The sequence below is a fragment of the Salvelinus sp. IW2-2015 genome, linkage group LG4q.1:29 (genome assembly GCF_002910315.2).
Source record: "Salvelinus sp. IW2-2015 linkage group LG4q.1:29, ASM291031v2, whole genome shotgun sequence".
Classification (NCBI taxonomy): domain Eukaryota; kingdom Metazoa; phylum Chordata; class Actinopteri; order Salmoniformes; family Salmonidae; genus Salvelinus; species Salvelinus sp. IW2-2015.
In genome coordinates this window covers 55,879,476-55,896,144 of record NC_036842.1, presented here as the reverse complement: position 1 = coordinate 55,896,144, position 16,669 = coordinate 55,879,476, and the positions used below count along the sequence as shown (strand labels likewise).

General features: G+C 42.2%; 1 protein-coding gene and 1 long non-coding RNA gene across 2 annotated transcripts; one reads left to right on the top strand and one right to left on the bottom strand.

Moving 5' to 3' along the window:
* Positions 1-1,374: 1,374 nt before the first annotated feature.
* LOC111962193 (myoblast determination protein 1 homolog 2-like) lies at positions 1,375-3,345 on the top strand. Its single transcript, XM_023985083.1, has 3 exons — positions 1,375-2,078; positions 2,341-2,419; positions 2,621-3,345. The coding sequence occupies exons 1-3, from the start codon at positions 1,566-1,568 to the stop codon at positions 2,845-2,847; spliced, it is 819 nt and encodes a 272-aa protein (XP_023840851.1). The 5' UTR covers positions 1,375-1,565; the 3' UTR covers positions 2,848-3,345.
* An 8,838-nt stretch (positions 3,346-12,183) lies between these two features.
* On the bottom strand, positions 12,184-13,080 carry LOC139025072 (uncharacterized). The gene is made up of 3 exons (XR_011476513.1): positions 12,892-13,080; positions 12,544-12,707; positions 12,184-12,463 (listed from the first exon to the last, which is right to left on the bottom strand). It is a non-coding gene; the product is annotated as an uncharacterized lncRNA (long non-coding RNA).
* Between the last annotated feature and the right edge of the window lie 3,589 nt (positions 13,081-16,669).

Genomic DNA, 16,669 nt, shown 5'->3' with positions numbered 1-16,669 from the left:
TTTTTATATATTTATATATTTCTTAATTATATTATTTTACTTTTAGATGTGTCTCTATTGTTGTGAATCATTTTTAGATACTACTGCACTTTTGGAGCTAGGAACATAACCATTTCACTACACCCGCAATAACATATGCTAAATAGGTGTATGCGACCAATACAATTTGATTTGATTTGATTGTTGGAGGAGTTTTGCATGGGATGCCAACACTGGTTTAATCAACTCACTATCGCCATCTAGTGATTCTCACCTATAACATAATATTGTCAGGTTTTCAAGAAGTAGGCGTGTAGTGGCCTCATATTCTCCAATCGACCTACCTGTCTAAAAAATTTACACTTTAGGTAGCAGCAGCATTTACAGCCAAGAGAGCATTTTGTTGTTAGAAAAGTACATTGCGTTTAAAACAAACTGGTCTGCCTGATTATTTCTAAAGCAGCATGCACATTGGATAATGAATATATCTGAGGGCTATAGATTAGAATAATAATTTGGTGGATGCTTATATTTGCCCTGTTTCACACGTGAATTAAAAAATATATATAATATCCCAACTCCCCCTGAGACACCCGGGGTCACGGCCAGGGTCAGCCATTATCAACAGCAGCCCTGGAGATATTAGGGTTAAGTGCCTTGCTCAAGGGCACATCAACATATGTATTTATTTATTTTTTGGCTTGGGTATTCGAACTAACAACATTTTGGCTACTTGCCTAATGCTGCAACCGCTATAGGCTAACTGCCACTGCCGAAGGTAATAGCGTGTGCAAGAGAATAAGTACTGATATCATTAGGCCAACTTGGGTTCAGAAACTCTTAGAAACAAATTGTTGTGACATCCGTTTGAGCCGATAGGCTATAGGGACATTAGAGAAACTTGTGCATAACAGAATGATATTTTTAGACAGGTTATGGCTATATGAAAGGGAATAGAATAGAATAGAATTAGCCTATTTGATTTATTCCAGAAGGAACTTCAGTAACAGCATAACATTCTAGTAACAGGACTACATAGAATCATACCGATAATACAGCTAAGCACCAAAATATAAAAATGTAATCTGTAAATTATATTTATGAAAAACGAATGAAAAGTGAATTGATTGCGGTGATTTATTTTTCTCTAGTGTCAGAGCTTTTAAAAATATCAGTATGACTGTTTTCAAACGAATAATAGGCCTCGATCTCTATGTTATTATAGGGACAGTTATGAGAAATTGTTCACTAATTAGCGTGAAGTTGTAAACCCCTCCCTAAGCACCCATTCCGCGCGATCATTGGCCAATCCAGGGAGCTGTCAGAAATGCAGAGCACTCCCCTAACTCTAACACCAAGGATAAAAGCTTGTTCGATCCACAGCATCAGCAACAGTTTGCAGGGTGCATTAGGATAGAGGTTGGGGAAAGATAACCACATTCCTACACTAAAACCTAACCATAATTTTAAGGATACTTTTACTTTTTTGCCCAAAGTTTCTGGTAACCTAGAACGTTTGTAACAAATACAGAGCCAGGAGAACAATTGTTACAAAGTTGGTCTTGGAATTTGACAGTTAGATAGAGATGGAGTTGTCGGATATTTCGTTCCCTGTCACCTCCGCTGATGACTTTTATGACGACCCGTGCTTCAACACCAGCGACATGCATTTCTTCGAAGACATGGACCCCCGGTTAGTTCATGTTGGTCTCCTCAAGCCAGACGACCATCATCATAACGAAGACGAGCACATCAGGGCCCCAAGCGGGCACCACCAAGCCGGTAGGTGCCTCCTCTGGGCATGCAAAGCCTGCAAGAGGAAAACCACCAACACCGACCGGAGGAAGGCTGCTACCATGCGGGAGAGGAGGAGACTGGGCAAGGTCAACGACGCCTTCGAGAACCTCAAGAGATGTACGTCGAACAACCCCAATCAGAGGCTTCCAAAGGTGGAGATCCTGAGAAATGCCATCAGCTACATCGAGTCTCTGCAGTCTCTGCTCAGGGGCCAGGACGGCGAAAACTACTACCCTTCGCTGGAGCACTACAACGGGGACTCTGACGCATCCAGCCCACGGTCCAACTGCTCTGATGGAATGGTGAGTTGGTGCATCTTGACCTCAGTGTCTATGGGCATGTCCACTGGATTTCGGTCGTTCTTTATTACGTAAAACGTATACATACATTTAGTAGACCTATTCCATTTTATTTGTATATATCATTTTGGATTGAGGTCTATAGTATGATATGTTGATTTATAGGTCTTTGGTTTGACATATCATTCCAAAAGTTGACAGAACACAAAATGTGATATTGTATTGCTCGAATTCTTAATAATGTCATCTTTTTTTTTTTATCCAGATGGACTATAATGGCCCGGCGTGCACGTCCGCAAGACGAAGCAGCTATGAAAGCTCTTATTTCGCGGAGACTCCAAATGGTAAGTTTCTATTTAGTGTTATATTATTGTGACTTGTTATAGGCCCAGACCTTTATTATACGGTTTTAAAAGAACGTTTTATACAGCAGCAGCTCTTCTTCAGTAGCCCAAAGTTCAAGACTCAAGACAGACAGTATTTGACATTTAGACAACGCTACTAGTTCATTGTTGTCTCTGATGTTTTCTTCACCTTTGTTACAGCTGATGCCAGAAGCAAAAAGAACGCAGTCATCTCCAGCTTGGATTGTCTATCCAGCATCGTGGAGAGAATCTCAACAGACACGTCCGCGTGCACTATGTTATCAGTTCAGGAGGGTAGCCCCTGCTCTCCCCAAGAGGGATCTATCCTGAGCGAGACAGGGGCAACCGTGCCGTCACCGACCAAGTGCCCACAGCCCTCCCATGACCCCATCTACCAAGTRCTATGAAAAGACAGTGATAGTATATGGCTACATTCATGAAAATGAATCGATTCATGTAAAATGAAGAAAACAACGAACGAACAGGGTTGCAGAATGTTGCTGTACTATAAGAATAGGATGGCAAAGTTGCCTTTCCTTCCTTTAATAGAACGTTTTAAATTCTTTGAAATTCAATCATTGGCATCCCATGGGTCACGTTTTATAAGATATAATTTACCGATTTATTTATGTAAATGTAATCGTATTTGAAATATTTGACCACTTTCTTTCCCTTGCCATTTTAATTGTTGATGACAATAGAGGACCATTTTTGTATAGGTCTATGTGTAAATAAGAGGTGAAACGAAAAAAGCTTTTTAATGTATTTAATGTTGCCTGTTTATATTCAGGGGCGCGTGGTTTGTTTGTTGTGAGAAATGTTTAACTTTATATTTATACATCTTAAAATTTGTGAAAGTCGTTCGATGTTATTATAAATAAATGACTATGACTATTTATACAAAACATGATTCATCATTTACTCTATTGCTTTGCCAAGATAACTGAATGTGTTTTGCCTGGTATATTTAACCTGAGGAACAAAGATTATAATGACATATTGACATTCTAAAATATCTTCAAAATACTGAAGCATATTATACTGTATTAAGCACATTATATTATAATATTAAGCCTATTGTAAATTTGATCATTTCTCGCGATTTATACTGGATGCACATAATTTAAAATATATATATAATAATTCACATCCATTTGATTGCAAAATAAAACGAAATAAAGAACACAATAGCATATGATCAGACATAAATTATTTGTATACTTACTCCATGTCATATGTAACGTCTCAACGCATTAACTATGATGGAAAGATGATGGTTTCTAAAGTATTCATGTTTCTTCCAAGCAGAAGACAACTGCATTGGAGCAGATTTATAAAAAAAAATCCCCGTAGGCCTATATATTAAGAAACACCTAACTTTACAAGACACACACTACTCCTTTCCACAACAGCAGCAATTACAAATTCCAAGGGTACATCGTGAGGTTGGAGTAAGATCTTTCAGATACAAAGGCCCAGCTGGGCTCCCGAGTGGCGCAGAGGTCTAAGGCACTGCATCTCAGTGCTAGAGGCGTCACTACAGACACTACAGGCTGTATCACAACCGGTCGTGATTGGGAGTCCCATAGTGCGGCGCACAATTGGCTCAGCGTCGTCCGCCTTTGGCCGGAGTAGGCCGTCATTGTAAATAATAATTTGTTCTCAACTGACTTGCCAAGTTACATACAATTTTTTTTTTGTAAAAACTAACTGGAACAATTTAACCTATAGAAATCAGGGCATTACACAGTGAATTTAACTAATAAATACATCTGCATGTGAAGATGTATATATATTATAGGTACTTCGTTTTATTAGTTGTATTAGTAGATGTAGCAGTATTTTTTATTAGTAGGACTAGTAGTAATTGTAAAACTTTGTTTTATGCTGTTAATGTACGTTTTTATTATTATTGTTGTTATTATTTATTGTTATTATTTATTGTTATTTATAATTCGGACACTTGAAAACGAGATGGTGCATCTCAAGAGATTTGATACGCTAAATGAAACACATCTAATGACCCAAATTACTTACCAATTAGACATGAACTGTTGCCATAAAATAATCGGTCTAAAACCTTATTTTATAGGAGAGGTTAATTTAAGCGATATTAGGCCTATCAACTCAGGGCCGAATACTTACTAGCGTATGTGCAACTCGAACTGTAGCATGTTTCATTAAAAAAAATGGTGTATAGCAGTAACACACCATTTTTAATTATCACGAGGGGTTTCACTTTTGCAATTCACAAAAATAAATAGATATATAAATAGTACATGCCTAGTCTATAGCCTAAAAACACTATTTTAACACATGCATGTTTTTCTGTGTCTGACATTTAACTTTACAAATATAAATAAGTCCACAAAGCACAAATAACATTGGGCCCGATATGGCCTATATTTTTTACATTATAGCCAATTAGGATAAATATAATTTGATGGGAAACTATTATGAGCTGTGTGAACAGTTGTTTTTGCCTTTTTGTTGTTATTGTTATTTGTTGTCTTGTTCAAAAGTGAACGACAGTAAACATCTTGAACAGAAGTGAAAGGGACAATGAGTCTCTTTTTTAGCTGACAAGTGTGCAAAGTGAGTTGCTTGCTTCATGGGTCTAGAAGCCTACCAATAGTATTATTATTAGTAATTATATTTCTATGAGTACAGTAGATCTACAGTCAGGACAGAAAATATCCCTTGAACWTTGAGAGGGCAACAGCGTCATCACGAGTTCACATTGTGTACTGCAGTGCAGAAGCCCGGAATTTTTGAAGCTACAGAAATGAATTTATTAACGTCTACATTCGTTTTTGTCACATGTATTCGATTACAGACACATTAATACACACTTTTAAATTATATTAGGTGAGCTAAAGATAAAATAAAAATAAGTAAAGATTACTAATGTACTGTCCCCACTACAACAACAACACAAATACTTAAACACATTTACTTTTGTTCTTGAAACATTTAATTGAAATCGTGTTGAATTCCATTCATCACTATGAAGGACTGCTACTACTCGGGAGTGCCAATATGGCCGACCGGTGGCTTCAAAGCCTATCAATAGCAGTGGTGTAAAGTACTTTAAAGTACTACTTAAGTAGGTTTTTAGGTTATCTGTACTTTTCTTTAACATTTATATTTTTGACTACTTTTGCTTTTACTTCACTACCTTCCTAAAGAAAATAACGTACTTTTTTCCTCCATACATTTTCCCTGACACCCAAAAGTGTCCAATTCACACACTTACCAAGAGAACAACCCTAGTACTGCCTCTGATATTTACTTTTAATACTTAAGTATATTTTAGCAATTACATTTACTTTTGATACTTTAGTATATTTAAAACCAAATACCTTTACATTTTACTCAATTATTATTTTACTGGGTGACTTTCACTTTTACTTCAGTCATTTTCTATTAAGGTATCTTTACTTTTACTCAAGTATGACAATTGGATACTTTTTCCACCACTGCTCATTGGCCAATAAATAGTAGCATCAGCAATGCAGGCTTTAAACCATTGGATTTAACCTAATCGAGCATGGGCATGAAGGTATTGGCTGTCTGAGCCAAGCCCCTTCGATTTCTGGCGGTGAGTAGGCACTTGTAGTTGTGTAGAGTAATGTCTACCTAAAATATCTGTAATTAAATACAAATGGTGTTAAAAGCTCTGTTTGTAAGCCAGGCTACACCGAATGCACCACAATGTCGCCCACACCATAAGGATAGGTTACTGGACCAGGGCAAGGGGTTCGCAAACTTTTTCGGCCCACGAACTCATTTTGATATTTGAAAATTCTCGCATCCTCAACCATGTGAAAAAACATATGTAGCCCAAGGAACAGCCAATGCTCACTTTTTTATTTGCGGCTATGGCAGTCAATTGAAAAACATTCTAACAGTTTGTGATTGTCTTCTCAACTCACCATCACATACTTTTAATGTAGMATAATGTATCTTATCTTACCACCACCAATGAGATGGGTGTGCTTGACGCATGTCGCGTAGCTTCTCAACAGTGGTCGACAGTGCGCACCTCATCTCTGCTGTCACATCCAACCTGGATCGATATTTGGTTTTAATGCAGACAAGAGCACTGAATCCAGCTTCACACAGATATGGGTTGGCGAAGGGTACCATGAGTTTTATGGTGCTTTCAATACAACAGGGCAGTGGCATAAAGTACTTAAGTAAAAATAATTTAAAGTACTACTTAAGTCGGTTTTGGGGATATTTCTACTTTAGTTCGCTATTTATAGTTTTTTATAATTTTACGACGCTACATTCTTAAGGAAAATAATGTTATTTTTACTCCATACATTTTCCCTGACACCCAAAAGTATTCGCTACTTTTTGAATGCTTAGCAGGGCAGAAAAAATGTCAAATTCACTTATCAAGAGAGAACATCCCTGGTCATCCCGACTGCCTCTGATTTGTTGGACTAACTAAACACAAATGCTTCCCTTGTAAATTATGTCTGAGTGTTGGAGTGTGCCCCTGGCTATCCTTAAATTAAAAAAACAAGAAAATTGTGCCATCGGGTTTGCTTAATATAAGGAATGTGAAAATACTTTTACTTTTGATACTTAAATATTTAGCAATGACATTTACTTTTGATACTTAAGTATATGTAAAGCCAAATACTTTTCGATTTTTAATCAAGTAGTATTTTACTGGGTGACTTTCCCTTTTATTTGAGTAATTTTCTATTAAAATATCTTTACTTTTATTCCAGTATGACAATGTAGTCCTTTTTCCACTACTGCAACTGGGAACTAGGAAAAATATGAGGTCAAATCATGACGTCAAGGATCTTCAGTTCGGAAAGTCGGAGCTCTAGAAAGAGGCCCGAGTTCCTGAGTTTGAATTCCGAGTTGGATGACCGTTCAAAACGATTTTTCCCAGTCGGCGCTTGTTTTTTTCCTGAGTTCCCAGTTGTCTTGAACGCGACATTAATGCTCAGAGGAAAATGGCAGGGTATTCTATGGAACGCCGTTTGGGTCTTAAAGCACGTGGTCAAAACGCAATCTTTTTAATGCTACGTGTGTAAAGTAAACAGGTGCAGGCCTAAATAACGCGTGTACGCTTTAAATTAACGTCTTCACTCGCTAWATGAACGGCAAATGTGCTTGCAGGCTGTGCAACATTTGCTAAATAAACGGCTGCAAGCGGTCCTGCACACTTCAAATTAATGCCTACAGCTGCTAAATATACACTTACACACGCTAATTGAACACATTCTTTAATATGCTAATTTTACTAGCCAATTTCCCTAGCTCCTCCTTTCAACCAGATTTCACAGTTTGAAGGAACTTAATTTCCCACTGCATTGCAAGCGGAGTCTGAACCTTTACCACATAATGGTTTTGTCTTTGAAAATTGTTGTTACTGAATCATAAAGTTTATCAGCTAGTTTACAGTGGAAGGATCTGTTTCTCATCACTGGCTGTAACATTCAGCTAACGTTAATCTAGCACCAGGATCAGCAGTGCTTAGCACAAGCTAAATCAGATACTTGATAGATAATTTAGCTAACCTCAAACCCCGGCCATATTATATCATATAGTTAGCCTCAAACTGCCCGGTCATACTGCTAGCCTTGTGTTTTATTAAAAGCCTTGCTGAAAAAACATGTCAACTATAACAGCCACGGAAACACATTTAACTATGTTAATACTATGAAGGTAAATTACATACTAGCCAGATTGTTGCTTGAATGCAGGGTTAGGCATACATAGATTAGACAACGGAGATGCTCAACATCCTGGTAGTTCTCGATTTTTGGGCTATTGTCTTTATTTTGCTTTATCATTGATTAAAGGAAGACAAGCTACCTAAATGTGACTTTTTGGCTAGTACTGAAGCAGGCCCAAAACCTTGTATTTAAGCAAAACAACAGCTGAAGGTAGGCAACTTCTTCAGCTTGACTGTCTGTCATTTCAATACTAGCGTTAACCGCGCTAGCTCGCGATTAGCATGAAGACACTGAAAAGCTCACATAAAGCAAATTTGGCTAGTGACAACTTTGTAAAACCCTTGCAAACATCTACATGTCAGCTCTCAAACAGAGTAGACTTTAATGTGCACTTTCACTTCGTTTTTTGAATGATTCTCACCTGGTTGGCATGCACAACACAAGGTATGCAACATTAAGCCCAATCAAATATACATTGTTATTAAAACATGTATCCCAATTTACAGTCAAGCAACGTTTGTCAGTTGTGTTAATGTTATGAACTACAAACAATCTATGGTTCTTGGAGTCAATGAATCAATTGAAAGTGACTGCAATTAGACATTTTAAAACTGTGCCAGTAAAGATGACAAAGTAATCTGCTCTTATGGTTCTGTTTACATTTTTCCAGACACTTCAATCCGACACTCTTGTTAATGTTTGACGTCAGGCAAAACGTCTTCCGTCACCGTAGGAAGGAGCCGCTGGTTGGCATTTTTGACTGCAGTGTCTGTGGGTGTACCAGGAAACGACGTTAGAAGTTAGGTCCCCATGATAACGAAGCTTCTTACCATCTCCACTGCAGCCCAGTCAATATCGATTTTAAAAACTGGAACAATAGATATCGTGTTGCACATAGTAGCAATCATTTCACTGGAACAACTCCAGTTTGCCTATTGTCCCAACAAATGTCAATTATAAATTTTTTACAAACGTCAGAGTGCATTTTCTTTTATAGCTCTGCTTTCAACGCCATCCTGACCCACAAACTGGTTAGTAGACTCAGGGCTCTGGGTGTAAACCCTGTAATAACAAATTACATTTTTATACATTATCACAAGAATGTGTGTCCCCAGAATGGACTCGACACTACCATGGTACACCTGATCACCAGTGATCATGAGTACATGAAGGAGCTGTGGGACCTGACATAATGCTGATAGGACAACAGTCTCAGCGTAAGCAAAACAAAGTAGATGGTGATACTTGACCGTTCTCCCATCTACTGTACATTGACATGGAGATGATCAGCAGCTTCCAGTTCCTGGGCACCCTGATATCCTTTTCTGCCCTCAGTTACTTCACTCAAAAAGCTCCCACTTGTGCTTTCTCCACTACCCTCAAACTTGCTGCACCACGACCTATGTACCATCTACGGTGTCTGTTTTTATTGCCATAACACATGTAAAATGGAATGTCCATATTTACTGTAAGATTTATTTATGGTAATATTGCACATATTGTAACATATCCTTGACATACATGACTGAACTACTTTGCATAATGCTCAGTTTACCCACTCTACTAAGAAATCATACATTTATTAAAAATTCAAGCTGCATTATGTATTACTGTGTCCAATTGATTCTGGTTGGTTGTAATGTTTTGGAAAACTTTCTCCACACAACTTTATTTTGCTGATGGACAATCCTGTCGGAAACTTTCATAATATCAATTCTTATGGACACATCACCAATTAACATTGGCTGCAGTATTCCGAATTTACTAGGTAGTCATGCAATAAACATGTTGGATAATTCCCCTTAAAGGAATTGTTTTTAAATCAAATCAAATTGTATTTGTCACATGTGCCAAATACAACAGGTATTTCACCTTACAGTGAAATGCTTACTTACAAGCCCCTAACCAACAATGCAGGTTTTTTTTAAACGACAAAAAAAGAAAAGTAAATAATTAAAGAGTATCAGTAAAATAACAATAGCGAGGCTATATTAAGGGGATACCGTACAGCGGATGTGCGGGGCACCGGTTAGTCGAGTTAATATACACTGCTCAAAAAAATAAAGGCAACACTAAATAACACATCCTAGATCTGAATGAATGAAATATTTCTTATTAAATACTTTTTTCTTTACATAGTTGAATGTGCTGACAACAAAATCACACAAAAATTATCAATGGAAATCAAATTATATCAACCCATGGAGTCTGGATTTGGAGTCACACTCAAAATTAAAGTGGAAAACCACACTGCAGGCTGATCCAACTTTGATGTAATGTCCTTAAACAAGTCAAAATGAGGCTCAGTAGTGTGTGTTGCCTCCACGTGCCTGTATGACCTCCCTACAACGCCTGGGCATGCTCCTGATGAGGTGGCGGATGGTCTCCTGAGGGATCTCCTCCAGACCTGGACTAAAGCATCCGCCAACTCCTGGACAGTCTGTGGTGCAACGTTGGCGTTGGTGGATGGAGCGAGACATGATGTCCCAGATCTGCTCAATTGGATTCAGGTCTGGGGAACGGGCGGGCCAGTCCATAGCATCAATGCCTTCCTCTTGCAGGAACTGCTGGACACACTCCAGCCACATGAGGTTAGCAATGTCTTGCATTAGGAGGAACCCAGGGCCAACCGCACCAGCATATGGTCTCACAAGGGGTCTGAGTATCTCATCTCCGTACCTAATGGCAGTCAGGCTACCTCTGGCGAGCACATGGAGGGCTGTGCGGCCCCCAAAGAAATGCCCCCCACACCATGACTGACCCACCGCCAAACCGGTCATGCTGGAGGATGTTGCAGGCAGACAAACGTTCTCCACAGCGTCTCCAGACTCTGTCACGTCTGTCACATGTGCTCAGTGTGAACCTGCTTTCATCTGTGAAGAGCACAGGGCGCCAGTGGCGAATTTGCCAATCTTGGTTTCTCTGCAAATGCCAAACGTCCTGCACGGTGTTGGGTTGTAAGCACAACCCCACCTGTGGACGTCGGGCCTCATACCACCCTCATGGAGTCTGTTTCTGACCGTTTGAGCAGACACATGCACATTTGTGGCCTGCTGGAGGTCATTTTGCAGGGCTCTGGCAGTGCTCCTCCTGCACAAAGGCGGAGGTAGCGGTCCTGCTGCTGGGTTGTTGCCCTCCTACGGCCTCCTCCACGTCTCCTGATGTACTGGCCTGTCTCCTGGTAGCGCCTCCATGCTTGGACACTACGCTGACAGAACAGCAAACCTTCTTGCCACAGCTCGCATTGATGTGCCATCCTGGATGAGCTGCACTACCTGAGCCACTTGTGTGGTTGTAGACTCCGTCTCATGCTACCACTGGAGTGAAAGCACCGCCAGCATTCCAAAGTGACCAAAACATCAGCCAGGAAGCATAGGAACTGAGAAGTGGTCTGTGGTCACCACCTGCAGAACCACTCCTTATTGGGGGTGTCTTGCTAATTGCCTATAATTTCCACTGTTGTCTATTCCATTTGCACAACAGCATGTGAAATTTATTGTCAATCAGTGTTGCTTCCTAAGTGGACAGTTTGATTTCACAGAAGTGTGATTGACTTGGAGTTACATTGTGTTGTTTAAGTGTTCCCTTTATTTTTTTTAGCAGTGTATATATGTAGGTAAGTTTAAAAGGACTTATCATAGATAGAGTAGCAGCAAATAGTCTGGGTAGCCATTTGATTAGATGTTCAGTAGTCTTATGGCTTGGGGGTAGAATCTGTTTAGAAGCCTCTTGGACCTAGACTTGGCGCTCCGGTACCGCTTGCCGTGCGGTAGCAGAGAGAACTCTAGCTGTGGCTCCACTGTCAATCCCAGCCTAGAAATGCTGAAAACCCCGAAGTGAAAATGAAACCTTCTCCATGGTTAAAGGGTATGTGTTCCCCCCTGAAAAAAATTGAAGGGGGGGACATTAAAGTCCATAAGTAATGCTTATTGGAGAACACAATACTCTAAGTGAAAGTAGTTTGGGATTTAATATATTACATTCTTAGGGGGCCCATGGAAGAATAAGGCTATAAAATGCTGTACCACAGTTGTGAGAGTGATTAAGTGATATTTTACTGATGTGGGCTGTATTACTTCAATGATCATGGTTTTGCATCTAACCTTCCACCTCCAGCAGCCTGTCCCTCCAGAAACATATGACTCTTCTCTCGATTGCTCTTTGATTGGTACCAGGTGGGCAGCGCTCTGCTTTGAAGAGAGAAGCTATGTCTTTGGCCAAAAGAGGTTTCTCAGCGTAGATGGAAGCCTCTCTGAAGAGGCTTGAGTGTCTATTCATGTAAGGCAGGAGACCTAGAAACTCCAGACTCTCTTTGAATCTATAAAGTAAAAAAAGTCAATGAATTTTCCCTGAAGAATTTAACTAAACTTGAGATACCTTAGATATATGGAAACTCACCGCTCAAGAGCATCCCGTATCCTGCTTTCTAAGTAGAACTTTGTGGCTGACTCCACCAGGGCATCCCTCTCCAATTTACGAATGTATCGCACTGGACCCAACATGACCGCTTCCTGTGCCTCGTCAACAGTTTGTGCTAACTGGATCTTAGATTGTTTATTGTACTGTGTTTTGGGACAAATTAGCAAAACAATAAACTGATTATCACTACCTTTAAAAATGATTGACTGCCAACAAAAGGAAACCAAATCCATGTGGAAAAGCATTCATGAACTACAACCCAAATTGTTTTCAAACTTAGTGCAAATTAACAGTAACATAACATCCATCACAGTATAAAGTACTTACCTTCTCCAACTTCTCTCTGAAGTCATATTCCGCAATTTCTTTCAGTTCTGGCACAGGAGGTTGTAGGCCACACACTTGCCTGTATAGCCTCTGAAAAAATGTGGCTCTACACCCCCATGTACCAGACAGACAGCAAATCATGCGGCCCACCTACTTCTTTACACCATCATAGTGCTGTCACACAGAAGACAAACTGTAAATAAAGGACACATTACATTCAAAAATCGAATGTCTTACACAAGTCATATATATTGCCATAAACAAACGTGTCTTTGTTGGTGTAAAAGTGTAACTCGCCTTGAGAGTTGCAAGAAAGGCATTTTTGCCAAACAGGTCCCTCAAAAATTGCAGAGGAATGGATTGCACTCATTAGCAGCTGGAGAAATTCTCTTGAGGGGTCCACCCTCATCAGCTGCCCCTTTTCCGTCAGCGTGCCTAAAAACCATGTCTATTTTTGCCTCCGGATTAAAGCGGGCTCTCTTAAGCCTGTCCTTGCACAATCATAAACATTGTCCCTCATCACGTTAATTTGGTTGGCATCTCATTAACTTCAGCAGTGTTTGGAGGTCAACACTAAAAAAAGAGACATTCAGAATAGCAAAGCTCAGATACTTCCCACAATTCATCTGTAATAACAAGACATTGAATTATTTACAGGGATGACTTGCTCATTGTCATCACCAACATCAACAGAAGAGTGTGGTGAAGGTGGACGATAAGCCTCAGGGAATGGTGGAGGGGAGGCCACAGGAAGTGGTATAGTTGGAGGGGGGCCACAAGAAGTTGTGCAGAAGATGGGGGGCCACAGGAATAGGTGCTGCCACAAGTGTAGCCTCGTTTGTAGAAGTAGTCTGTAAAAGGTCATTTAAAGGCTTATACATTTCAAAAACATGGAGAAAGCAATAAAGCTGTCAAACATAATGTGATTGCATTCTGAAAATGATTTACAGAAAGAAAATGTAGCCGCATGCATCACTCACTATAGAATGTAATCAATGTGTAGGTCAAGAAGACATTTTAAGGATGCATGTAGCTCTATTTTTGAAATAATATTTTCAATATGTATTACATTCAACAAGCAGACAGACAGTGTTGTTTTTTCCTCCATGGTCCTTCCTAACAACGAAGGGAACACCATATCTGGAGACAGCATTCATGAAGCAATCCATTACAGTACTGCTGCGATTGTTGCTGGAAGCACAGAGAAACAATGAGCCGGCTGTACCCATCAATGCCACCATGTATGACTATCCTCCACCTAAATCAGAAAATACAGCACTGGTTGATACAAAAGCTGAAGACACATTAAATATACAAACCTCACCATCCTCCTTTACCACTTAAATGTTGTATCAAGTTCCTGCAGTAAATAACAAAGCCGCATACCAAATATTTAAATTAACATCCAAAAWGTTGAACAATGTTAATGAACAGTCTACCACGGATCACAACTTTAAGTACTTCCGTTATAGCCCTCTAAATGTTACCAAAAGGGTTTGTTCTAGACTGTTTCCTGCAGCGGAAGATGTGTGATTACAATATCTACTTCAATTGGAAAAATAACCACGTTAATCTTGATGAGTCAAGAGGACAGACTCTCCTGCTGTTCAGGGCGAGGTGCAGGGCGGTCCGGACGGAGACGGTGGAACTCCCGCAGCATTGCAGGGTCCAAGACGTCCTCCACCGGAACCCAGCATCTCTCCTCCGGACCGTACCCCTCCCACTCCACGAGGTACTGAAAGCCCCTCGCCCGACGCCTCGAATCCAGTATGGAGCGAACGTCATACACCAGGGCCCCCTCGCTGTCCATCGAGGGGGCGGAGGAACCTCCCGCACCTCAGACTCCTGGAGCGGGCCAGCCACCACCGGCCTGAGGCGAGACACATGGAATGAGGGGTTAATACGGTAATCGGGGGGGAGCTGTAACCTGTAACACACCTCGTTCAGTCTCCTCAGGACTTTGAATGGCCCCACAAACGGCGGACCCAGCTTCCGGCAGGGCAGGCGAAGGGGCAGGTTTCGGGTCGAGAGCCAGACCCGGTTCACACCGGGGCCTCACTGCGGTGACGGTCTGTGCTGGCTTTCTGGCGCAGCACGGCACGCTGAGGGTGAACATGGGCGGCATCCCATGTCTCCTCCGCGCGCCGGAACCAGTCGTTCACGGCAGGAGCTTCGGTCTGACTCTGATGCCAAGGAGCCAGAACCGGCTGGTACCCCAGTACGCACTGGAAGGGGGAGAGGTTAGTGGAGGATTGGCGAAGCGAGTTCTGGGCCATCTCTGCCCAGGGCACGAACGCCGCCCACTCCCCTGGCCGGTCCTGGCAATAAGACCACAGAAACCTACCCACATCCTGGTTAACTCTCTCCACCTGCCCGTTACTCTCAGGGTGAAAACCCGAGGTAAGCGCACTGTCTGACCAATGCCTGGATGACCAGAGGAAGTGACGTGTGGGCCCAATAGATCAGCCGGTCACGGACAGCAGACGGAACGTACAGACGCCCAGCGGGACACTGGAGGGGAGCGGGCTACTGGAGGGGAGCGGGCTCTGCACGTAACGCCTGCTCAATGTCCGCGTCCAGCTTCCACACTACCGGTGCCACCAGGCAGAAGGCCGGGAGTATGGGGGTGGGATCCATGGGCCGCCCCTCTGTGTCATACAGCAGGGACAGTGCGTCTGCCTTCACGTTCTGGGAACCTGGTCTGTACGAAAGGGTGAAAACAAAACGGGTGAAAAACATGGCCGACCTTGCCTGGCGAGGGTTCAGTCTCCTCGCTGCCTGGATGTACTCCAGATTGCGGTGGTCAGTCCAGATGAGAAAAGGATGTTTAGCCCCCTCAAGCCAATGTCTCCACGCCTTCAGAGCCTTGACGACAGCCAACAGCTCCCGGTCCCCCACGTCATAGTTTCGCTCCGCCGGGCTGAGCTTCCTCGAGAAGAAGGCACAGGGGCGGAGCTTCGGTGGCGTACCCGAGTGCTGAGAAAGCACGGCTCCTATCCCAGCCTCGGATGCGTCCACCTCCACTATGAACGCCAAAGAGGGATCCGGATGGGCCAGCACGGGAGCCAAGGTAAACAGAGCCCTCAGGTGACCAAAAGCCCTGTCCGCCTCAGCCGACCACTGCAAACGTACCGGTCCCCCCTTCAGCAGTGAGGTAATGGGAGCCGCTACCTGACCAAAACCCCGGAAAAACCTCCGGTAGTAATTGGCAAACCCTAGAAACCGCTGCACCTCCTTTACCGTGGTGGGAGTCGGCTAATTACTCASGGCTGAAATGCTGTCACTCTCCATCTCCACCCCCGAGGTGGAAATGCGGTACCCTAGGAAGGAGACGAACTGTTGGAAGAACAGGCATTTCTCAGCCTTGACGTACAGGTCATGCTCCAACAGTCGACCAAGCACCCTGCCAAACAGGGACACATGCTCGGCGCGTGTAGCGGAGTATTTCAGAATGTCATCAATATACACCACTACACCCTGCCCGTGCAGGTCCCTGAAAATCTTGTCTACAAAGGCTTGGAAGACTGATGGAGCATTCATCAACCCGTACGGCATGACGAGGTACTCATAATGCCCTGAGGTCATACTGAACGCCGTCTTCCACTCGTCTCCCTCCCGGATACGCACCAGATTGTAAGCTCTCCTGAGATCTAGTTTGGTGAAGAAGCGCGCCCCGTGCATTGACTCAATCGCAGTGGCGATAAGAGGTAGCGGGTAACTGTACCTCACAGTGATCTGATTTAGGCCTCGGTAGTCAACACACGGGCGCAGACCTCCC